Here is a 25,615-nt window from a genome sequence, read left to right on the forward strand (position 1 = left end):
CAGCCCCAAGGCCTGTTTACCCTCTACCAACTCCTCTGTTACATGAACATAAAAATTTAGATTATTGGGGTGCTCCCGAACTCATTCAGCTCTTTCCACAGAAAGTCAAGGACCATCATCTCTGGGGATTCCTGAAAGGGAAAGGCTTAGGCAGTCAGCAAAAATGAGGGAAAAGACTTCTGTCTTGATCCAGATGGCAGGACAACCAGTAAGATGGGCCTCTATTACAGACATAAATTAGCCTGCTGTATAGTGAGGATGGATTTGCAGGATCTGTGGAAGTGGACTATGACCATCTAGCAGTGGTATCTCCCTGAAGGGCATGGCAGAGATTTGTAGCTGCACAGCAGACATGAACTTCAGCAGGACAGGCCACGCCTGAATCCACTGTTACGAGAACTCTTCATGAAAAAAAGCTTGCTGACCTTTGAAGGGAAGAATTTTCAGAGGCTCTGCCCCCTTCTATTGTTGGCCACTTCCTTGTGATCATGTGGATGCTTAAAATTGCCTTTATGTTTGGTTTGTATGGCCTGTCCTGCTCACTTTGGGCTTTGTGTGCCTTGCTGGACCAGCAAAGGGAGGCCCCCTTATTGGGGGCAGAAGAAGACAGGTGGTAAGACTCTGCTGAGGCTAGAGAAATGGTGATCATTTATACAAAGGGGTCATATCAGCACATAGCAACCACCATAGTTCCTTGATAATAATGCTGTAGACGGAACTTGTTCTCCCCTCAACCTCCCACCAAATGTTGGGATGGGCTAAATTTCATAATACCAACCCAGTTTGGGGTTTTTTGCCTTTCACTAAAAAACTTAATTCCCTTACAAAGGCAGTGTCTATCCTCAGTCCCACACTGATCTCTTCTCCTCTTGGGCAATTTAGGTAATCATTTCCCTGAAATCAAATGAGAGCTCAGCAATGGAATAGATAGCGGATTCTGATCCTACAGAAGGGAGGTAGGGTGGGAATGGAGAGAAGGGTCATAAAAGAAGGAAGGTGAATTTTCTATTTAGTCCTGTCTAGTGACAGGTAAAGGTCAGGAATGGGCAGAGAAATTTCAAGCTAGAGAATACACTTTCACTGACCAAATAAGTGGATGTCTCTGTGAGGGAGAAGTTGTGGCCATAGGAAGGGAACCTAGAACCTACAGCCCCAGGAAGCCAACCCAAAGGCAGGAGGGACCTTTCTGCAGGCCACGGGACGAGTTCCAAGCAAGGGGAAGCTGTATACCCTCAACTTCTGCTTCCAGAGAGTGTTTTCTGTAGATGGTTGGACCAAAAGATGTCTTTGAGTGCTTCTGCATCTGGTGAGCAGTTGTTGAAGCAAGCTGCTGGCCGGCCTCTTGGTGTATGGACAATTCACAGCTACTTATACTGACCTCTTGTCCACTTTGGTGCCAGATTTGTTGGCTTTATTCATACCCTGGGGGAGTGGCTATGATGTTTTTCTATTCCCGTACTTGGATGTTCTCTTTGTGGCCACACGAGGACCAAGACACTGGAGTGGAAAATGTCTCAAGTACTAATTTTCTGCATTGCTCATGCCTTGGGACCAAAGGGGAGTGATGAGGATGCATGGTGCATAATGCTTGGTCCTTCATCCTGGAGACTGGAATGGGGATAGGGTATAAAGGTCTTCCTGGGAATCCTATAGAAACTGATACCAAGAAAGGAGATAAACTCAGCAGATATAGCCAACTATTTCTTCCTACGTAGGTGGTTATAGCTGCACCTGTGTGTCTTGGCTGAGTGTATTCAGGAAAAATGGATTTTAAGAATTGGTCTTTCCAGGTCATAAATTCGCAGCCTAAGAAAATGATAAAACCAACTCTGCCAAATTCTTTCTTTGCCTTTCCAAGAAGATGTGAGTAATTTTGCCAATCAGCTACATCAGTGATTCCCAAAGTGGGTGCTACCGCCCCCTGGTGGGTGCTGCAGCGATCTCGGGAGGCGGTGATGGCCACAGGTGCATTTATCTTTCCTATTAATTGCTATTCAAATTTTTAAAAAATTAATTTCCAGGGGGCTGAGTAATATTTTTTTCTGGAAAGGGGGCGGGAGGCCAAAAAAGTTTGGGAATCACCGAGCTACATCTTTCTTTTGCCTTCCGGTTTTGTTTATATGAGGGGCAAGATACATATAACTGAGTTCCTCTAATGTCACTAACCTGAGTTTGACCCCAGTAACTCTGTGACTCTGGATAAATCACTCAAACCCCTGCACCTCAGTTTTGTCATATGTAAAATGGAGAGGACTAATAGTAACTTCTTCACATGGCTGTTATCATGATCAAATGAGATACTGTGTAATGCTTCAAACTTTGTGTAAATGCTTGTCCACAACAGGATAGTAAGTTTGTTGTTTAGATGTTTATAGAGTTTTAACATGGCAATTTCTCTCCCACTCTGCTCCCTTCTAGGCATTCTGGTACCACTACTGTAGAAGAGGCAGGCCTGCACAGAACAGAAGCCACTCTGTAGTTGTCTTTGTTTAACACGTGGCCAATGTCTTGGTGATGAGACTCCTTGTACTTCCCTAAGCAGACCCTCAGAAAGTGTGTACCATTTTGGCCAAGACTATTCTTTCAAGTCTTTCCAACAAGGCAGGCAGAACATGCCATAATTGAATTGAAGTCTACTGGGCACAGCCTTTAAGTACCTGTGATCAAATCTATATCATAATCAAGGCACCAGAGTAGAATTTAATGCTTCAAAACTCTAAGGCACAGATGAAAGGGAATGCTTAAAGGCTGGAGGTGTAAACTGTCTCAGGAGGGGCAACTGATATTATGATTCATTTGCACCAGATCACAAAAATACCCAAAACAAGTTTATGCCTATCTCCAAAAAACAGCCATTTACTTGCTATTAACTGCATGGATATGAATGACTCAAGTAGTTTCAGAATCCACATAAGGGATTAGACTAATTGTTTTCCCAACCCATCCCTGCTTATCTCTCTCAACAGAAACCCACATCAGGAACTGAGAATGTGGCTCTGTAAACCTAGATTCTAGGCTGAAAGTAATCTGTGCATTAAAACAGTGAATAGTGGAGAACAGTTCTCAAGCTGTAAAATGACTGCTTTGGAAAAACAGGAGCCCAAACTGAAACAATTGTCAAAAATGTTGTTTTCTAGCTCCCATTAAGTTCCTCACCTGTTGAAGAAGGCCTATCTTCCCAAGCCCACACAGGTGTCTGCCTGTGATAATCTCCTTCTGAATGGACAGATGAAACTGAAGAAGGTCTTTCCGTTCCTAAGTAGCCCTGCCCAGGAATAGGAGATTTAGACTTCCTACTATTTGACTTGCCAATTAGCTTCGGTTTGCCAACTCCCCCACCTGCAAGAAAAATTCATATTACAGAAGTCACTTGATATATCAGAATTCTAAGTTTAAAAAGCACACATAGACACACACAAACTAAACACAAGTCAATCTTTTGTTGGAAAAATTTAAATTTGTTTAAACTGTTTAAAAAAAAATTGAGTGCCTCACTCGGGGCACAAAAGCTCTGGAATATAAATTCCTTCTTTAATGTCTATGATATGATAGAAAGAATAGATGCTATTTCTTACTCCTTTTTTTTCCCCCTGACCTTCCAGCTTAAACACAATCTCCCAAATTAGGGGTAGATAGGACTTCTCAGCCAGTAGAACTGATAACAAAGTCCTGAGTTTCCTCTCTATTCCCTGCACTAAAAAGATGGGTGGCTTCCTTCACGTCCCAGGGTCACTTGTTTGATATTGGGTTATTGAAATTTTGAGGTCTCTGATCTAAATTTCCTGTGGAAGTTTAGGGGTCTTTCAAACTACATTTCCCATGAGCTTACTGGCTTCGTCTTGTGTAATAACGTAAACAGAAGGATAAAAACCAAGTGCCTGGATTAGCGGGTCTCTTTGGTGGCTTGGAGCTGATCCAGGATGGGGAAAGGAGGTAACAGGGTGCATCTTTTAAACTGACTCTTAACACTGCACGTAGCTTCATTTTGCTAATGGCTACCAATAAATCTTTTAAAACCATAATATTTTAAAATCTATCCTTCTATATCCATTTTATTTTTTACAATATTTTCTAAAAACCTATCCTAACTTACATGGACATGATCAGTTTGTAAAAAGTTTTACCAGAATTAGGTGATGGGTTTGTTTCTTCTCTTCGTGTTTCACTATTGCCCAAGATGGATGGGTTTGAACCACCTGATACTACTCCCAGAGGTTGTGCCAAAACAACTCCATGATCTTCTCCTTTGTCATCAAAATTTCCCATGAGTGCCTTCCTTATTATGTCTTCTAGACCCAGATTACTGGCAGGATCCGCAAAAGAATGACCTCTAGAACTGATTGAGCCTGAAGAAAAAAACAAGGGAAGTGCCCAATTATTATAAGATCATGAGCTGACAGAACAACATAAAAAGAAATTTAGATTTGGTAACGCAGAACTCATAATTCATCAAAACTGGCTGGTGAAGAGGTCACAGGTATTTTTGTGAACCCTGATCACAACTAAACCAATATTTAATGTTGTTTTTCCTTAAATCCTCATGTGCTACCCTCTGGTTTCCTTATATCAAGGGTTCTTAATATATACCATATCAAGTGTGTCATATACTCCTTTGGCAACAGTCTGGTGTATCCTATTGATACCTTTTCAAAATAAACTTTTAAAATGCATAAGTGAAATACACAGGACCACAAACAAAACCAGTAAGATTGAAATGCAATTGTCAGTATTAAAAAAAATAAAAATAAAATAAAAGTGACATTCTTTTAAGCTAATGATTCTCAGTTGATTCATTTCCATGACCTAATTTATGGAAAACTGTGTGGCTTCTAACTCCAAAGATTCCAAGTTCATGAGCTTTAGAGGTAAAAAGAATTTCAAATATTACTACCTTGCCCAATTAACTCTTATTTCAAAGATGTGATAACTAAAGCTCAGAGAGATCAGGTGACTTTCCAAGGTCACATAAATAGGAGCCTACAACCATTTCAATGAGCTGAATGGGATCAACTAGTTTGACCTTCCCGGGACAGATGAGGAAACAGGCCCAGAAAGGCTAAATGATTTACCTTAAGTCAGGTAAAAAATTATTGGAATAGGAGGTAAAATGAATAATTTTTTATTATATGAAATTATAAGATTAAGCACAAACAAAAGCAATGCAGTAAAAATTACAAGAAAAGCAGGATATTAGGGCAAAAAATTTTTGTAGCAAGTTTCTCTGATAAGTCTCATTTCTCAAATAGAGAACTGAACCAAATTTATAAAAATCACCATTTCTCAAATGACGAATGGTCAAAAGATATGAAAAAGGCAATTTTTTCACAGAGAAAAACAATCAAAACTATTGATAGTCATATGAAAAAATGCTCTAAATCATTAATTATTAGAGATATGCAAATTAAAACAAATCTAAGCCACCACCTCAGACCTATTAGAGGCCAATATAGCATAAAAAGAAAATGACAAATGCTAGAGGGGATATGGAAAAGCAGAATCACCGATGCACTGTTGATGCTGTCGTGAACTGATCCAACCATTCTGGGAACTATGTCCAACGGACTTTAAAACTGTGCATACTCTCTGATCCAACAATATGGAGAGTGGATCTGTATCTCAAAGAAATCAATGAAAAGGGAAGAGGACCTCTTCTTCTTCTTTTTTTTTTTTTTTTTTTTTTGGGGGGGGGGGGGGGAAGTGCAGGTGGGTGGGGGAAAGGTGAGCCAGAACATGGCTAGTGCAGAAATACATTTTGTATGATTTTACATGTATGAGCATTGTATTTCTTGCCTTCTCAATAGGTGGAGAGGGGTAGAGAGAAGGAGAACACATGGAATTGAAAATAAAAACACACACAAAAGACAATAAATGGTAGTAAATAGTAAAGTCAAAATTTGAACTTAAATCAAGTCCAAATTCAATGTTTCCTTCTGTGCCATATGCAACCTCAGTCAAAAGGATGGGTTTTTGTCATTTGCCTTACCTGAGGTAGTGACTGCTGGCAGATTAAAGATTTCAGTTCCTGGCTGAGCAGCTGCTGGAGTTAAACATCAAATATTCAAGTTCACTCTCTGGAGCCAATCAAGCACATCGAAACAGATAACAAGTACTCAAAAGCTTTACTGTTTAAGGGTCTTAGCTTCTACTCTCCCCCTTGAAGTGCCCATTTCAATTATAGACACCCCTGGGGTACTAACAATCTGTAAAAATTTCCACCTACATTTATTATTACTATAAACAGTCATTTTTTATTTAGCAATTCTTTTTTAATTATAAAATGCTAAAAGCTATTGGTATGTCTTGAAAGATAAGAGGTAAAATGTGACTTCAAGAGTGCCACCACTAGTACATTTGAATTATATATTTTGGTTTTCAGCTAATAAACAAAGTCCCACTTACCCATGTCAGAGTCACCTCCACCAGAGGAGTTCAACTTACGAAAAATTTCCTGCTTCTTTGATTTCACCATGGGTGAAGTGTTTTCCAGCTTGGTGAAGAAGGAAGGCAGATAGCTTATGCTTCCTGGTGAGCGGGAATCATTCCTATGAGGAAGACCATGATGCTGGGGGTTACTCTTGTGGGCCCCCAAAAAACTTCCCATCTACCAAAACAACTCAAACCCCCAACCTCTTTTGTCAGAGCTTATTGGTAACGATCTTCCTAAGGTCCAGATTAGTCTCGGGCTCTAACCTGGGTTACAGAGTTATAGATGTACAAAGCGACACAGATTTAGGGGACTGCCAGGATTCTGACCCAGTTTGTCTGCCTCCTAGTCCAGACCTCTTTTCACTCAGCAGGCACTGCTGCTCATGCTATTAGAACCACCTGACGATACAACAATGAGCTCTAATTCAACAAATTCTTATCAAGGTCTTGAAAACTACTCACATACAATATTAATTCAAGCTTTGTGTAAATGGCATCATCCATAGTAAATACACTCATCACAAGAAATGTGATATAATACACAATAATAATATATTATACATTATATACATTAAATACATTATAATAATAAAATAAAGAACCCTTTAATAGGATTCTCCTAACTAGGGCTAGCTAGTATGGATTGAAATCATCCCAACAGGCCCTCCAATAGATTCCCTACAGTATTAGAAAGGAAGACTTCAATCTCTTTACAAAGAGAAATGTCACTGTGCCTTAGTATCAGCAGAATACCTTAAGAGCTGACATCATTTTGGTTCATGGCAGGCCCCAAGGGAGGTAACTCCAGTGACATTATAAACTGAGACCTACAGATTCTAATCTGAGATGGGCTGAGGAGGAGGAACGAGGGGGCCCACACAAGGGGAAGAAGAAGGATTGCTATATTCTGGTAGGAAGAATCATAGTAAGTTCTTTAAGTTATAAAAAGGACTGGGATGGGTCAGACTCAGAAAGAAGAAGGAACACTGACTTTTTAAAGCAAGAAAACCATTTAAGTATTGTGGAGTCTAAAGGTCATGAAGTAAAATCCTTACAGAGTCATACGCAGGAGCCTGCATTAGGAGTTAGCCTCTCTTTTCATTCAGTGTCCATTACCTGCTACGTATTAGAAGCAGAGACAATGGATGAAAGAGAGATCGTGACCGCACAAAGCTTACGGTCAAGTGGGGGATGTAAAATATGCCATCTCCAGCAGTTCACAAAGTCCTCTAACCTGCCACTCCTCAGACTGCTTGGTAGAGCCTGGACCTGAATTCAAGTCTCTGACCCCAAAGCCAGGGCTCTCCCCCCAGGGTAATGGCCCCCCCCCCCACTTGTGTGCGCTGGGCATACCTCTGTTCCGCAGGCACGGCACTCTGAGAGAGAAGCAGGATGTTGTCCTGCTTCTCATGGATGACTGGAACCTGAGGTGGGGAGATTGGCTCGTAGGGCTCTGAAGAGACATGACTTCTTTCTGGAGATTTCCCAGGCCTATGATAAGATACACATCATCAGAAAGCAGCAAAAGCCACCAAGGAGGGCCTCGGGGAGTCAGGACAATCACTACTATGGCACAGGCCAAAGACAGTCTTCTGCTTAATCTGCTGCTGGTGGGAATTAGCTAATAACTGACAACACGGGTCTTCCTGCAGCTAGCAGCAGGCCAGGAATGTTCAGGACTGAAAGTGGCTAACTTCCTGATATTCCTGCTCTCCACCATGAGGCCCTCCTTGCTAGCCACCCAATGAAGCACTCGGAAGGCCTTTTTCACTGATCACTGTGGCTCATGATCATTAACAACCCTCTTCACTTGAGTCTAATTCCAAATTTTCTTCTGTCTACTAAGAAAGTAAAGAGAATTACTATAATTTTAACATGGGGGGAGGGGGTGAGGGCTAATGAGAAAATTCACCTAGAAAGCAATTTCTCATCCAGAAAAAACAGAATTTCCTGGAATATGGCGCTCCTCTGGAACATCCAACCTCTGACTGTGAAGTCCAATATTTGCTGCTGTTAATAAGTGTTTCCCACCCCATTTAATCTTTTTGTGGTATTTCAAGTGGACTCCAAAGGCAGGATGCCCAAAAGGGTTCCTTTAGAGAGACAAGAGCTTTCATATTTGTTAGTGTACGATAACCAGTTACCCTATCCTCTGCTTAAGAGATACTCATTCCTCATCGCTGACTATAAAAAAATACTTAACAGGCACCAACAAGACTTGCTGATAGGTGCCAATCACTTTTAATATGGGGAAGTCAGTTCGGCACAAAATTTATAGCAAATCCTTTACCTTGTCCGGGATTTATCAGAGAGATTCTCAGGAGACACCCTGGAGCCAGGCCGAGGATGAAGAACAGCCTGAGGCTGGGTTTCTGGACTGTAACGGCTCGATGTTTTTGCCCTCCCAGGAGTAGATACTAAAGGAGATGCTGAATTCTGGAATGTAGAAGTGGGAGGCTGCTGGGAAGCCTGCGAGGCAACTTGGTTTCTAGCAAAATCTTGTGTAATAATTTGCTGTTAATGGGGAAAGAAGGAAGTGGTTAAGCATCTGTAACACACCCATGCATTCTAATAGAAGAATTTGGTATTTGGAGAAGAAAAAAAAGCAGGTGGGATGTATGGGGAGGGGATGGATACCCACAAAGAGAAAAGGGATCTTGACAAACTTGAAGTATCCTTGCTGGAACCTCCCCTTATGAACACACCAGAACACACACCAAACCCAGCAGGAAGCACAGTGAGAAGCTTACACAGATATGGTCGGCGAGGGTGATGAGGCGATGGGTCCGGGGAACCTGTCCCATTCCTTCTGCTTGGGAAGAAGGTGGTGGCGGCGGCAGTTGTGGCTGTGGAGATGGAGACTCCTGTTGGGATCGATATCGAGGCAGCGATCCATCGTACTGTCTACTGGGATCACCTGATGACACCAAGGAGGTTTTCAGTGAGGACTTTCTCCCAGCACTAATGATCACAGATTAAGCTAACTTCAGAGCTGTCTCTTCAAAGAACTTGACAATTAACTCATAACACTTTAAAAATCATTTTCAAGAGGAAAAAAGCCCTAAACATTCCATCACTTTCAGAATGATGACTACAATAGAAAGAGAACAGATTCAAGGTCAGAGCGGAGAAACTCAGCCAATTCTAACAACCAATGCTTGTCTTTTCTTGGATCAAAATGACAAAGATCCACAAAAGAGAATGAGAAACCAAAGTTTCTTCAGTAAGTAGTTATTTGCAACAGTGAATCTATGTAAGGATCCAGATTCATTCTAAAATTTTAAAAACTCTAAATTTTTTAGAGGCAAAGACTTGACTGAAAGGTCATAATAATTTGAAACACACCAATTTGAACATTTTTAGCTAATGCTAAGAATGAAGAGCATATGCACATACTAACATCTGTCCAACACACACAAGTATATTGGTCGGCGTAAGATCCATCCTTTAAAAAGTCAAGCTGTAAGCACCGCTGATTCACAGTTTCATAGGTAATTCTCTTTTTCTGTTCTTCTTTATAATAGGCAAATGCTCATGCTTTTTGATGGTGGTCAGGCAATAAACACAAAGGGCCTAGGCCTTCAGAAAAGGCTTACTTTCTGCTGGGGTCGTCTTAGCAGCCTCCTGCGGGTAGGCCTGCAGTTTTTCCTGGGGTGGTGCTGGTGAACTGGCAGGGCTTATCACCTCAATAGCATCTCCAGGTGGTTCATATCGATGAGATGACACTTCAAGAAAGGGAAGGCATCTTATTTGAAAACAAATCATCTTGAAAATTTAACAGAGCAAAATATTTTCAACCTGCCCACAAATTTCAATGAAAAACAAGAGGAATTCTCCATCCCCTTCGTTGATGACCCTTAATTAAGGAAACAGAATAAAGCAACTGATTTGTATTTTTAAAGATGTCTTTACCACAATTAATAGCTTCCTCAAAGTTACAAATCACAAGGATAGATAATACCTCGGCACCATTTTGTGAGTCCTTTAAACAGGCTAATAGCAGGCCAAGAGAAGAACAGTGAGACTATCCTGGGAAAGATGCCTCAGTGATGCACTTTTTTAGAATTGGGTAATACAGGCACAGGCCTTGAGAGCTGAGTGCCTAATTCTGATGGTTTGGTATGCAGATGATTCAAATCCCTTAAAAAGAATCTATAAGCCACTCAAACTGCTTTTTGGACATGATATTTTTCAAAAGCAACTGGTGAAGAACCACCTGTAAGTATTTTTGCAGACAACTGGAATGAGGCTTACTGAAGTCACTTCAAGTAAGTTCTAAACGACTAGGAAAAGCCAAGACAATTTAGGGAAATGTTAGGGAATATTTGGAGGAAAATGAATGGCCCTTAACTCCAACTGGAGTTCTTGGCAAGAAAAACAGATGGAGAACTAGTGGAGGGAGAATCTGCCAAGATCTATGTATAACTTTCCAAATTATAAAATAACAAAACCAAAATGTCTGCTACTGTCTTCAATGCCCAATTAGTCCCCCTAAAGAGCATGACTACACCTTCAGGGTTTGGTTCTATACACCCCAAAGGAGCTACAATTCCATGAAACAGTAACATGTCGCATCCTTGTTTTCAATTTTCCCAGAGGTTGGAAATGCTGAAGGGGGCAGATACCAAGATTAAAAAATAAAAAAATAAGGGCAGAGGGCAGCTAGGTGGTTTAGTGGATAGAGCATCAGTCCTAGAGACAGGAGGGCCCTAGGTTAATATCTGACCTCAGATACTTCCTGATTGTGTGACCCTGGGCAAGTCACTTAACCCTTACTGCTTGGCCCTTATCACTCTTCTGCCTTGGAACTAGTACTTAGTATTGATTTTAAGAAGGTATGGGTTTAAAAAAAATTTTTTTTTAAATAAAAAATAAAGGGCAGCACTAGCTTTACCCTCTGAATCTAACGTAAATCAGGGGCAAGAGTTGGAAAGTCCAACTTCAAATAAATGATGTTAGTGTGTGTACCATGACTTCGTAAAGGTTAAAAATTCATCCTATTTCTTAAACTGTCATACTTAGTTCTTAGGGCTTCCCTTGAATGAGTCCCATTCCATTTCTTACTCCTTTTCCCTCAGCTCTCAGGCCCTCATCCCTTTGCCACAGAGCTCTTTAAGATGCATTCTTTTGAGGATGATCACATCCATGGTATGACTGAGTTTTTATCTTAGGAGAAATCTCCCCAGCAGTTTATCTCATGCTGCTCATCCTTATATGCTACATATTCCAGACCCGCCACACATGCCAACAAGACAAAGGCAGATGGGATGATCCTGCTATCTATCCATCCCTGGCCACTGGGCTCTCCTAAGCTTGGGCTGTGTATTTCAGCTACTGAAGAAGGAACCACAGGACCCTCTTCAAGGTCCAGTGGATACCATAGGAAGAAAAAGTCAAATGCTAAAGAAAACCACACTGAAAAACCCTGACTTTCTGTCAGAAGAACAACTCTAAAAAGGGCAAGGGACAAGTAAATGGGGTTAAATGACTTGCTTAGACTCACACAGTTAGGAAATATTTAGGAAGGTGAGATTTGAACCCAGGTTCTCCCCACTCTAGGCCTGGCTCTCTATGCACTGAGCCATGTACGCACATGTTAAAAAGCCAACATACAAAGACAACAGAAGAGAAGCCAGGGCACTCTGTCGTGCTCAACCTAAGACTTGAATTATAAATGCATTGAAAAATAGAGGCCGAAAGAGTGATATTCTTTAAGTCAGATGTCAGTGCACAGTAGTGAGTTTCACAGCTTCTACCCTGTGAGCTATTTGTCCTCGACTCTCCCTGATGATAACGGATGTATGTTCAAGGTGTGCTAGGATAGAAGGATTTACCTGAACAAAACAATTAGGAGATTAGGAGGACCTTCGAGGAAAAAACAATCTATACACGTGTGTGCACATGCAAATAAACAAAGCACATACACATCTAACACGTGGCCAAACGTTTACTGAATTATGAATGCTTCTATTCCATTCCATTAACGTGCCTAAAAGAAAGGCAATTGACTCTGCGTAAAGGATTCCAAAGCTCTCTGAATGGGAATCAGGTCACAGCTCCCTAGTTCTTTCCAGTGTCTCCCTTGGGACACTGGCACCGGCTCTGAAGAGGCCCAAAGCCTCTGTCAGCACTTCCCTGGTGCACTCCTTGACTCGGTTAAGGCCAGCAGCCTCTTCTCATCAAACTCACAACTCAGAAAGCCTCTGGCCTCCCAGCTAGGCCCGCTCTAGGCAGCCTGGTGCCGCAGGGCTGACCGCCAGGGCGTCGCAAGTCGAGCCCAAGATACGTACAACTACTAGAAGAGTCGGAGCTCTGAGAGCCGCGTTCTCGTGCGTCCTTGTCTGAGGCAATTTGCCTGGTGATGATGACGTCAATGAAGTTGGCTGCGGTGATGGTGGTCTTCCCCAGTGTCCTGAGCTCCTCCTCATAGCGAGATTTAGGAGGGGGCACTTTCTCCTTCCCAGCCTCTGAATAGACGATGGAAGAGGACTGGCCCTGGGGCTTGCCGCTTGGGAAAGCCGAGGAGGTGTACGGGCACTGGGCAGACCTCTTGTCCCCCTCCAGGGTTTTCTGCTCCAGTGGCGACGGCTGCTGCTGCTCACTAACCATTGCTGACCTGCCCCTCAAGTTCTCCTCCAGCCTGGATGCTTCGTGCTTGCTCTCCTTTGCTTTGGTCACTTCCATCTGAGGGGCAGAAGCAGCTGCATCGACCAGGGCAGCCAAGGCATCTGCAGCAGTGTTGTAGCGGGAGGCAGGTAAGCCTGGAGTTAGGGAAGGCCCGCCAGGGGGCAGCTGCCTGTAAACAAGTAACATCAAAAATGATTGACAACAAATCAAAGGGCATGTGGTGGAGAGGAAAGAGAACTGAAGACAGTCGGAAAACAGGCGCTCCAATGCCCACTCTACCGCGTCACTGCCCTTCGCCTCAGTGTCCACCACAGACACCTCCGTGACGTCCGTGGGCCCTGCCTAGCTCATGGGGCTGCTGTGAAGCTTACATGCGATGAGGGAGTCAAAGTACTTGGTAAACTAAACAACAATGTCAGTAGGAAGTCTTATTATTCCTGACAATGACAATGAATTGAAAAACTGGAAAGCCAAGGATTTCAGCTGTGACTGCTTGTAGGGACTGAAGGCGCCTAGGAAGGATGGGCCTATTCACTGACAGCAGCACCGAGACCATGGATTCACCACCCAAAAGTCAACACTTGTAGAAGAGAAGCACGTTTTTATGTCATAATTACATTCAGTTTTAACCCATCCAAAAAGGTGAGCAGGAGCGGGAATACATTCCTTGGTAAGAGATGTACACGGAACCTACATGATGCGCAGCTGGGCAGCAGGATCCAAGGGGGTGATGACGCTGGTTCCATTGGGTCCTTGGAAAATCGTGGATCTTTGCTGTAGAATATTTTCTTGTGTCCTCACGGAGGGGGAAGGGGAGCGGACGTAGCCGTGGCTGCCAGGTCTTCCAGGCTGCTCAGAACCTGCAACGGTCAGACAGAAATTAGTATAGTGAGAGGGAACGGGATGCCAAGAAGCTCCCCCCATATTTTCAGTGTTGAGGAGAAGAAGGATGACTATCCTCTTCTTGGATATCTGATTATTCAAAAAACCAAGCAGCCTCAAAACAGAGAAACAATGAACAGCCAATCACTTTACTCCCTACCTTCCTGCCATCACCACCACAGACTAACTGCCAGGACAGTCCTGGGGTTCTGGGTGTGCTGAATCAGTACTGTTTTGGAAACCTTTTGGGAAAGCCTCAGGCACCCACAGTTAATCCTAATCCTATTTTTCAATCATCTCCTCCCTGGCCAGCTCACCTGCCTTGGCTACCATCTCATTCTTCTCACAACTTTCTAGAACCAGTGTGCTCCCCCCGCTACCATTGCACACCCCTTGGCGCTTTGGCTCCTCCTTTAGAATGGAAGCTTCTTAAGGCAAAGACTGGTTTGGCTTTGTAACTGTATCTTCAGTCCTCAGCACAGCAAGGTGTGAAGCACACAGTGATTAAGAAATGCTTTGTCATTCATTCTTTCAGCCAGTTACATTCAATATCTATTATTAATGGGCAATACTATAAAACAATAAATAGAATAAAAATAAAAGATTGGTTTCTCTTTTCTGGAATGAGAAACAAAACAAAGTCTTTTGCACTTTCTGGAACACCAGTTAAGTAATTTCCTGTCCACCCCAATGATAAAAGGATCAATAAGCATCTCAGAGGAGGGCAACACTAGCTGTACTAATCTGGCCAAGGACCACTTGGGTTTTAGAATATGCAATATGAATTGGAGACACTGGGATAAAAATAAGTCTGTTTTCTTTGAGAAATACCATGGCGAATAACAAATTTTTTTAACATCCATAATCTCATATTAATATTTTCAAAAGGAAATAACACTGACATTGTCTTATAAAAACCTTATTACCTGTCAACTACCAAGGTATATGAGTTAAATCTTATACCTTGGTATAATGAAAAGAATGCCTGAGTCTGGAGCCCTGGTTTCAAGTCTGGAGTCTTCCACTGAGTTCTGTGGTGACTCCTCTGTAACAGGATATCCTAACTCTTTGTGTCATGGCCTCTTTCAGCAGGCTGGTGAAGCCTATGGAACCCTTTTCAGGATAAGATTTTTAAATGATTGGAAGAAATGCTAGACTTCAATTAGAAGTAAGTGAAAATAAAGGTGTAAATCCCCCTCCCCCCCCACCATGGGACTAATAGCTCACAGATTAAGAACTTCTGCTCTAAGACATGCAAAATCTAAATGAATGATTTTGAAAGTCATTTTCAACTCTAGCATCAAAAGATTGGCCAGTACTATGAATGGTGTTAGATTCCCAAATTCACTTTGGAAAACTAATCTTAGGATCCATAAAAATGATCCTGCCTCTCCCATCTAACAGTAAGATAGAAAATGAACTTGACACCTTCCATCTCTTACCTGGACGAAGGTATAATTCTGAAGAGACAGTAGCCATTCGTTCTCTCTCCCGCTCACGTTCACGCTCCCTCTCTCTCTCCCTCTCCCTCTCTCGTTCCTTCTCCCTCTCTCTTTCTCGCTCACGTTCTCTCTCCACATTTGCAGCAGCAGCAGATGCAGCCAGATGTGAAGGGTGGCCTGTAAAACACACAAATCCTTTGGTTCCCCCACACCTCCATGAGGTACGTCCTCAAAACTTCAATTTTCAAATGAGTAAAATTTTTTTAAAAATTTCTAGATTTGAAAGTTATGCCTAGTTTTAAAGGAGTTCAAATGAAAATGTTGATGAATACAATGATTTTGCAAAATTTCTCCACGGCACAGGTCCACTGTCAACTGAGAAATATCAACTTATAGTTAGCTAAAAAACAGTGCTAACTAGCACCACTGCAGTCAGAAAGGCCTGGTAGTAAGAGGGAAGGCTCTGAAGGAAGAAGACCTGAATTGAAATCCCAGCTCTGATATTCTGTGTCAGGATGACCTAGGTTATCACTGAACCTTCCCTGGGCCTTAGTTTCCTCCAGTCTAAAATGAGGAACCTGGATTAGATGAATATTAGGGCATCCTCCAGTCCTAAAATTTATGCTCATGAAGAAACGGAAAAATTTCTCATAGGACACTGGTACAAAACCACTAGGCAACTCTTCTACTAACATTAAGGCAGATGAAGGCATCTTACTTACCTGGAGACATTGAAGCAGGGTTGTAAGGTCTAGGAGGGAAGGTCAGCTGGGTACTTGGTATGTAAGTGATTCTCTCCATTGGAGGAGTACTTGTTCCCCCAGGATGAGGCACCAAGATGGTGGGAGGCATATTGGTCAAGTCAATGATTCCTGTAAGAAAGAATAACAAATTGAAATGAGGAATGTAATCCTTGTTTTCTCATGCCTAATAGCAAGGGTGTGGGCTTCTGATACTTCCTAGGAACCCACAAAGAAGTTGGCAAAGGGTTAGCTCTAAAAACTGTATCATGTAAATTGGAGAAGTTACCCTTTTAGAGCTCATTATTGAGTTCTTGCCCCCTGAGTGAAGCCTGGGAGAATAAAATGCTATGGAGCAAGGTAGTCAAATGTGTTAAGCTTAAGATTCAGCCTCACCAGATGTGTGTTCTTGGCAAATAGTCTAACATCTCCAAGTCTCTTCGGCTTCAGAAGAAGGTGCTCTGCAAACTCTTAAGTACTATATAGTCACATGAATGACATTATTATGCACACTGGGCACCACATGGGCTTCATGGATTTGGGAGGCCTATGAAAACTCAAGGGGACGGTGGTCTTGGCAAAAACCACACAAAGTCTACTCTTAACGCATTTGAGAGGAATTCTGCTTGTAGGAAACAAGAGAAACATACCTCTAGTGGCAGGATATGGGAGACCTAATTGTTGCTCTCGTGGGGAGAGTCCTCTGGCTACATCAGGGCGCAAATTAACTTGCATCTGTTGTGAGGTAATATAATCATTTAGAATTGTCTGCCTTGTGTTTTCCATCGCATAAAGCTGATATTGACTTGGGTAACCTGGTGTTGGGGAAAGTTGTCTCTGGAATAGGTATGCAGCAGCTGCTGTAGAAAAGAGAGAAAGTTCAGTCTCTGGAGAAGGCCCCCAAACATCCTTAAGAAGTTCTACTGCTATTGGCAAACTATGATGAGCAAGAACAATTCCCTGTGCCACACATAGCATACATGTACTACCTCCGACCAGCTAGAACTTGGGTTTTGAAGAGGTATGGAATGGTTAAAATTAATCATTTTTCTAATAGTTCTAATAAAATCTAAGAGAATTCTCCAGTTTTCATTTCCAAATACTTCTAAATAGCGAAATTATAATGTTCCTCCAAAGAACCACCTACACCATACTTTTCTTTAGAAGAAATTTAATTCTGTCCCATCAGATTCATGATAATACTGGATCAGAATGGCATTTTTTCTTTGCATAAACATACTATAAATAGTCATCTTTGTCATTCTTGGGGCAAGAAAGGCTAGCTGGAGAACAAACAATTAATCATGAATTAAAACATGTGAATAGAAGGACATGGTGACTGCTGGGTGGAGGGGAGAAATAGATCTAATCTGTGCTGATCAAAAAGTAGACCAAAAACACAGACCAATTTTAGATACAGGACACACACACACACACACACACACACACAGTCATAATATGCAAAATAACACAGTGAAGACTAACCCATTTTTTCACTAAGAAACATAGGATCTAATTTGGCATAAGAATAACAAACTAACACAGATCACAGATGCTTGATTTGAGGAAGATAAAGAAAGATATCATAACCCTAAAGCATTTCTTTTCCATAGGGTAACACACCTATAATTTGCCTCCCCTGATGACTTAGTTTGTGCTTACCCCTTTACTTCTAGGAAACTCCTAGAAATTAGATGACGTACCAGATGACTGAAAATTTGCTTCCCTAAAGTCTAAGAAAACTGGTAAATAGCTTTCATGCAATGTTTATAAGCCCTTTGAGACATTTTCAAAATGCCATTGATTGCTCTCTGCAGTTTTAAGCTTTGTATTTAGACTACTTACTTAGGCGATAATAGCAAGAATGCAAAACCCTGATTGGCCCAATGAACCCTAAACACAACATTCTTTTGGGGGCTATTAGTATGCCCCTTCCAAATTATTTTGTATTTAGTCGGTCTTTACTTTGCATTTATTGCTTGTATACATATTATTTCAATAGACTATAAGCTCCTCACCCACATTCAGAGGAAGAACTGCAGGAGTGGAAACACAGAAGAAAAACAGCTGCTTGAACACATGGGTTGATGCGGACATGGTTGGGGATGTGACACTAAACGACCACACAAATGCAACTATCAATAATATGTAAATAAGTCTTGATTGAGCACACATGTTAAAACCAGTGGAAATTCGTGCAAAGGGGGATGTAAAGGGGACAGTAAAAACAAGAATCATGTAACCATGGAAAATTTTTCTAAAAAAAAAAAAAAATTTATATATATATATAGGGCAGCTGGGTAGCTCAGTGGATTGAGAGTGAGGCCAAGAGACGGGAGGTCCTAGGTTCAAATCCGGCCTCAGACACTTCCCAGCTATGTGACCCTGGGCAAGTCACTTGACCCCCTTGCCCACCCTTACCACTCTTCCACCTAGGAGCCAATACCCAGAAGTTAAGGGCTCAAAAAAATAAAAACAAACAAACAAATAAATAAATAAGCAAAATATTAAAGAGTAAAATTAAAAAAAAAAAAGAATATAAGCTCCTCAAGGGCAGGAAATATTTCCCTTTTGTTGTCTTCATACCCCAGGGATTATGTATGGTACCATTATAATGCCTGATGAATTGAAAAGGAAAACAGATACACATATTTTATTTGAGAAGGAGAGGGAGTTGTCTAGATAGGAAAGCAACATGGGCAAAAGCCAAGGTATCTATGTAGACTAGGAGGAGGTCTTTGGCCCTTGTGTTGTTCTCCTGGAAAATGTGTTCTTTTCAGATGTTCTGAGTCAGTGAGAGAATATATATCTGAACCACAAACACCAAAGTAGCTCTCTATAGGCTGGGTAACATCAAGAGATGAGATTCAAGAGTTAAGGGGGCTTTGGCAGTTAATGTTACTTTTGCTTCACTGAAACTTCTAAGAGAATAATTATCCTTGGAAAGATCTCTGTTAATGCATGCTATAAATGTTGGTTGCCATGGAAATTTTCTCTATAAACAGATGGCATTAATAGGCTCCTCGTGCAGTACAGGACTATTCTAGCTTCTGGATTCTTAAGGAGTGGATGGAGGTGGGGAGAAAAGAAGGAAAAGGGTTTCTCAACCAAAAAAGGTATTTACTCTTCTTTTAAATAATATCATAAGCTATCACTGCCCCAAACAGCACTCACCAGGGTCCAGTGCCCTGTGAAATGGCATTGCTGGATCCAGGTGTGTAGGAAGGTGGCTTCGATAAACCTCCCCCGGTGCACTGCCTCTGTGGTGGGGATCAAAGGGGCTGTGGGTGACGACAGGGTCCACTCCTGGGACTGGAGACTTAGACGGTAATGGTCCACTTTCTCTTTGGGTAGGAGTAAGTGTAGACTTCCTTTCATGATTTGCAGACTTCCCAGAAGAAACAGCAGCTGAAAAGAATTATCATCCATGAAGACAGTTGATCTAACTTGCATTTACAGAACTGACCAATTTTTTAAGGATTTGTGTGAATGCATCTATTTTATTATCTTAAAAATGAGAATTCCATCTCTGAAAATCATTTTCTACTCAATCTGTGCAAATGAGGAGAAAACAGTGATCAGTGTGCTTGGCTTTCTCTGTAAACTCAATGAAGAATAAGGCAGACTCATCCTTGTACCTTTTGCAAGCCAGGGAATACAAGACCTTGTCCTTAGGAGATATTCAATATTTGAATTACAATGAAGTAGGTTGACACATGAGATTCTGAAAGGAGGATCCCTTTTGGAACTGAGAAAAACACCCCACCATTTTATACTTTTTGTATCCAATGCACTTAGCACAGTGATTGGCACATATTAGACCTCTGTCGAATTGTTTTTCAACCATGTCTAACTCTTCATGATCCTATTTGCAGTGTTTCTGAAAATATACTGCAGTGGTTTATGATTTCCTTCTCTAGCTCATTTTACAGATAAGGAAATGGAGGCAAACAAGATTAAGTGACTTGCCCAGGATCACGGAGTTAGGAAATGTCTGAGTCAGGATTTGAAACTCTAGAAGATGAGTCTTCCTGACTCCATGCCTAGTGCTCTGTCTTTAATAAATGTTTATTGGCTGACTGATTTTGAAAAGAAAAGGTGGGCAATATGTTGACTACAGATTATCCTTTCCCATTTAGCCTATTAATCATTAATAATTTTAACCTCAACACCATCTCTTTTCTCAATGAAAATAATTTCCTTTTCTGACTTCTCAGTTTGGACTTTTCCTTCCCGCCTGTGCCCCTCCCCCCCCCTCAAAGCCATAATCTTAGGCTCCATGACCTTCCAGTCATTTGACCCAGTCTTGTAGATAAGTTTTATTTTCACTTTCTTGCTACTTTAAACTTTCTTGTGGACAAAAAATTAGGCAAATCTTCTAAAGCTCCTTATATTAACACACAATTCCACCTTTGTCTTCCTTAGTCCCTCTTTCTTTACCACACCAACATTTGTTCCATTCAAGCTCACTACTTATTAATCTTCAACATAGACTACAGTTGAGGGTGGGAGTCAAATTACCCTGTTATCCTCTATATACTATATTGTTCATTTCCCTTCTCTGCCTCCATCTTGACTTCTGGCTTCCTTCAAAATTCTATTGTTATAAGAAGCCTCTCTCAATTCCCCTTAGTATACTTGGCACTGTTGATTCTTTCCAAGTTATTTGCTCCTTTCACATAGCTACCTGCATGCTATCTTCCTCATTAGATCGGGAGCTTCTTGAGAAAAGGACTGTCTTTTGTCTTTCTATATATCCTCTGCACATAATACATGGCTACATGGCTGGCTGTGTGTCTTGCTGCCTTTAAAACCAAACTGAAAAGTGAGGGTCATCTTTGGTGGGTGAGAAGCTTAGAAGATGGACAGCCATTCTCAGGGAAAATAGGGCAAGTCACACTTTATGCTATATTCTCTCCTCATTTATATAAATAAAATTAGTTCTGCAAAGGAATCTATGAACAGAAATGGCAGCCCCACCCATTTTGCTTTGGGGTTAGTGCCATAAGGAATGTATATTTAAGGAATTTAGGTTCCTTTCAGGGAAGGAAAAAAAGCCCAGGCCAAGCTAGTAAGCAACACTGGGTCAGAGTTGGGGGCTGTGGGTCACAGAGGACTAGGAAGGCAGCACTTTCAGAAGCCTACTTAATTGAAAAAGCCTCCTTAGCCATACTTGGTTACTTCCATTTGTATCTAAGCAGCTACTCTAACACTGTGCTAACAAGGTGACTTGTTGGTTAGCACTCATTTCACACTGTACTAATTCGCATGTGTTTGTATCCCCCCCCCCCCCCCCCCCCCCCACATTATTCCACGTTCCTCTTTCACAGAAACCCCTAACTTATAAAACTTTGGTATCATTCCCGAGCTCCAGGGAGGCGAGTGCTCAGTAACTTCTGATGACTGAACCCTAGCTCAAGACCAATGCTGTAAGAACAGAACAGCGAATAGATTTGTTGGTTAACAATCTCATTGCCTCTCGCTGCACAAGATGAAATCATGAATTAACACAGACAGAAGAACTCTCTGGCCCAGCTCGGACCCAGGCCATTATGTCTAGTGACTAAGAGAGAAATGTGGTTACACACTTCGAAACTGAACTCCTTTTTCACATCCATTTTGGACTCATGATATTTTAGATTCTAACTTGAAGATGGACAGCCCTGAAATGTGATTGACATAAAGTTCCAGGAGGATGGTGAGACAAAGCTACAAAAGAGCCATACCTTCAGAAGTTCTGTTCATCATGGGGGAACCTCTGGACATGGTGCTCTGATAATTCACAGGTGTTCTCCTTGCACTGGTGTCGTCATAAATCCCAGGACTCAGTTGTGCTTTGGGAGGTTCATGAAGTGTTGACCTTAGAACAGAGGGCCCTGAGCTAACAACTGATGTATGCCGGGAACGGATTGGTTCTCCTGCTTTTACATCTTCATATTTTCCACGTTCAACCACTTTGATGTTCTCAGGAACCATTTCCAACTGAGACAATCCACGAGGGAGTTTACTGGGGCCTGTGATTAAGGACTTGACATTATGTTTAATAGCAGATTGACCAGAGCTGCTTTCATACTTTATGGGTGTACCCTAAAAAGAGAAAGGCAAGTACCATAAATATTTTTCCCAGGGTACAAAAAAGATTTAATTAACAAAACACGACTGCTTTTACTGTTTCATGTGTTTGACTTGAACCATCTAACTAGATATCTAACTAGATCTCCTTGTTCTGAATAAGAAACACTACAAGCTCCAAACAAAATAATTTTTACTGTGATGATAGCTTTTGTATTTATATTCCTCTCCCAACCCCAATCCCTTCAAAAAAAAAATGTCATAAAGTTCTATAAGCACTGAGTCTTAGTTTCTAAGGTTTTATGGAAATGTGGAACAAAAATGCACTGTGTGGTGGAAAGTATGCTGGATTTAAGGTCACAGAATCTAGGTTCAGGTCCTGTCTCTGGCCATTGCTTCTGTAGCAAGTCACTAAAACCTCATGGGCCTCAGTTCATTAAAATGCTAGGGCAGAACTAAATGATCTCTAAGATCTCTTCCAGAGCCAAATCTGACATCTTCTCTCAAAGCAGAATTGCTAAATGCAAAGCTTAGGCCAACCATCTATAGCTCTATTACCTGAGAAATGGAACCTTCAATGATGGGCCTGGTACTCTGGATGACTTCTGGAGTTTTTCGGCTTTCCTGACTTAAAAGATCTTGCCTTGGAATTTCATGAATTGAACGTCCCATTTCTTTGATGGTGGTGACTCCATCATAGGGCTTTCCTTTTGTTATAGCTCCTTCAAATGCTCGGATGGGAGGACTCTCTCTTTTAATCTGCTTGGGATATTTAAGGCCGTCTTCAAAGCTTTCAGTTGTGGCTCTTGGTGTACCTTCCAAAGAAAAAATTAAATGAGTACTTAGCCATTGCCATTTGAGCAATACTTCCTACCCTAATGACCCTGTACATGTCAGGAACACAATTCCTTAGAACTGAGAGAATGAGGATTGACTAAAAACAGTGTCTGATTGGCAGTTAAGAGATTTGAGTTCTAGTCCCAGCTCTATCACTACCTATGTGGGGTATCATGGCAAAGTCATGAACTCTTTGAGACTTTATTTGTTCACTCATCAAATGAGAAAGATGGATCAGATTATATTTAAGGTACTTTTCCAGATCAAAAGTTGTTGATCGACATTTTAAAGCATTTTTACAGGTATAATTATTATCAAAAAGTAGTTATTAAGAATATTTATAAATATAAAAGAATATATACCTATAAATTTTCTTTCTTACTTTCTTCTCAAATCCCTTGCTGTGTTAATAACAATTCTAAGACAGAAGTGTGACAAGGACTAGGCAGTCAAGGTTATGTGACTTGTCGGGCCACAAAGCTAGGAAGTATTTGAGGATAGATTTGAACCCAGATTCTCCTGACTTCATGGCACTTTATCCACTGTACTACCTAGGTACCCTAGAGCCTATAAAATTTCAAATAAGTCACGTCTATCTAAAAAAAAAAAAAATTTAGGAAAGACTTGTTCATAAGAATCTAACAGTAAACTACCTACTAACCCCCAAAGGGCAGGCTTTATACACATTATGTCAAATGAACCATTTGTGTCAACAAAAGGGTAATAAATATACAGTTAAAAAATGATTAATTTACCTTGCATTATAGAACCAGATAGAACTGTTCTCTCTTTAAGATCAGAATGAGGGCTCCCCCTGGGCAGAGCACGGCATATCAATCCTTTCAAAAAGCAGACAAATAATCAAATACAATGGGTAATCTCGAGAACTCACAAATATTTACCGTCTTACAATGACCATTTTAAAAAATGTGTCTTCCATGTTAGAATGAATAGCAGTAACATGTGAGATTCACAATACAGACCCATTATATGTCAAAAGTTAAACAGATGCTTAAGTATAAAATGGCTGAGGCTAAGAACTAGTTTAGATCAAGAGCAAAAAGGAAAGTTATATTTGAAGTTAAGACCCGGAAAGGGCAGGGAAAGAAAATATGAGAACAAGGGACAAAACAAACAAATAACCACCTCCCAAGTTTATTGAGAATGGAAAAAACAACCTAAGAAATATCTAAAGGTTGACTGAAAAGGGGAAATAAATATGAAAAGGCACATCAAGCCCTCTGAGTACAGGGATTCCTCAAAGTTTAGTCCTTGATGGACCCTGTTCCTTTCTCCTTCTGCCTGCTAAGGAACCTGAGAAATTCCCATGGGTTTAACAGTCATCTCTATGCAGATGATTCATTTTCAAAGAAGGCCCCCATCCTTCCCCAAACTTCAATACCGCTTCTCTGATTGCCTTTAGAATGAACATTTTAAGTTGGCTGTCCTGAAAGCATCTCAAACCTAACATGTCCAAAACTGAACTCATCATCATTTCGCTCAGAACTACCCCACCTTCCCCAGTTCTATCTAAAGTACTTGTATCCTTCTAGGCTTGCAGGTTTATAAACTTGGGATTTTTCTCAACTCTGCATTCTTCTTTACCCCACAGAGCAAAAGAGTTGCCACACCTTGCCATTTCTGTCTCTACAGTGTCTCTTGTGCCATCTCTTCTCTAACGACACAGCTACCACATTAGTTCAGGGCCTCATCAATTCTTGCCGGAATTACCGCAACAATCTAACTGGTCACCTCAAGTCTCTTCCCTACTTGAGGCTATCCTCCACTCAGCTGCCAAAGTGACTTTCCTCAGGTGCTGATCCGACCAAGTCACTTAGCTACTCAGCCAACTCCCATGGCTCTCTCTCTAGGGTCTCCAGCACAAAACAGATTTTACTGTTCACAATGAAGTACCTTCCTTGTGGGACATTATCTGCAATCCATTCAAACTGGTTGTCTCTTTGTTCTTCCCTCAAGGCAGGTACTCCCTTCCTTCTTTCTGTGTCTGGATGCTGGCCTCCCTACAGTTCATGGTCTTCCTCCCACACAGCCTTGTGTGTTAGGCTACTTTGCACCTGTTCACTCTACACGGGTTCTATATGTAGCTGTTGATGTTCCCAACAGATTCTCAGGATTTCTAGCATAACATGTGGTAAACAGTGAGTATTTAATAAATACTTATTGCCTAACTACAATCTTGAGGGACTACCGACTACAAAATAATCCTCAGAGCTGTCAACCCAACTGAAAAGGAAATCAGACTCATCAGTGGGGCAAAGTTCAAATCCTGGGTAAGTGGCTTGGCTTCCTTGGTTCTCAGTTTCCAGACTGTAAATGAAGAGGACTGGATTCTGTCTCTTGATCACATGAACAAAATCCTCTTCCTTTTGCTCCCTAGCACTATTTTGAGAGCAAAGAGTTCTGCCCCTGCTTTCTGTATGTCTACTGGTCCAAGGTTTTCTATTTGTACCAGGTGGAGACTTTGGGAAAGAAAAAGCTCTTTTGGATATCAAAACTCCCTTGAAATATGTGATTATCCTTAGCTGCCCATCACTACCTTTGGCCCCTTGTCACCAGTAGGCAGTTGGT

At 41.4% G+C, this 25,615-nt stretch overlaps 1 protein-coding gene across 1 annotated transcript in view; it reads right to left on the bottom strand.

The window, feature by feature from the left end:
• The window catches only part of NCOR1 (nuclear receptor corepressor 1), a 174,622-nt gene that overhangs the window by 9,390 nt on the left and 139,617 nt on the right, over positions 1-25,615 (bottom strand). The window contains exons 29-46 of the mRNA XM_044673007.1: positions 23,782-23,865; positions 22,748-23,004; positions 21,844-22,204; positions 19,292-19,525; positions 16,768-16,977; positions 16,100-16,249; positions 15,523-15,554; positions 15,378-15,465; positions 13,748-13,913; positions 12,717-13,222; positions 10,023-10,151; positions 9,177-9,343; positions 8,717-8,940; positions 7,780-7,917; positions 6,400-6,542; positions 5,984-6,037; positions 4,125-4,346; positions 3,157-3,339 (exon numbers count right to left, since the gene is read on the bottom strand). Of these exons, the coding sequence (XP_044528942.1) occupies positions 3,157-3,339; positions 4,125-4,346; positions 5,984-6,037; positions 6,400-6,542; positions 7,780-7,917; positions 8,717-8,940; positions 9,177-9,343; positions 10,023-10,151; positions 12,717-13,222; positions 13,748-13,913; positions 15,378-15,465; positions 15,523-15,554; positions 16,100-16,249; positions 16,768-16,977; positions 19,292-19,525; positions 21,844-22,204; positions 22,748-23,004; positions 23,782-23,865 (3,348 nt within the window). The remainder of the gene's footprint in view (positions 1-3,156; positions 3,340-4,124; positions 4,347-5,983; positions 6,038-6,399; positions 6,543-7,779; positions 7,918-8,716; positions 8,941-9,176; positions 9,344-10,022; positions 10,152-12,716; positions 13,223-13,747; positions 13,914-15,377; positions 15,466-15,522; positions 15,555-16,099; positions 16,250-16,767; positions 16,978-19,291; positions 19,526-21,843; positions 22,205-22,747; positions 23,005-23,781; positions 23,866-25,615) is intronic.

Source organism: Gracilinanus agilis, chromosome 4 (assembly GCF_016433145.1).
Source record: "Gracilinanus agilis isolate LMUSP501 chromosome 4, AgileGrace, whole genome shotgun sequence".
Classification (NCBI taxonomy): domain Eukaryota; kingdom Metazoa; phylum Chordata; class Mammalia; order Didelphimorphia; family Didelphidae; genus Gracilinanus; species Gracilinanus agilis.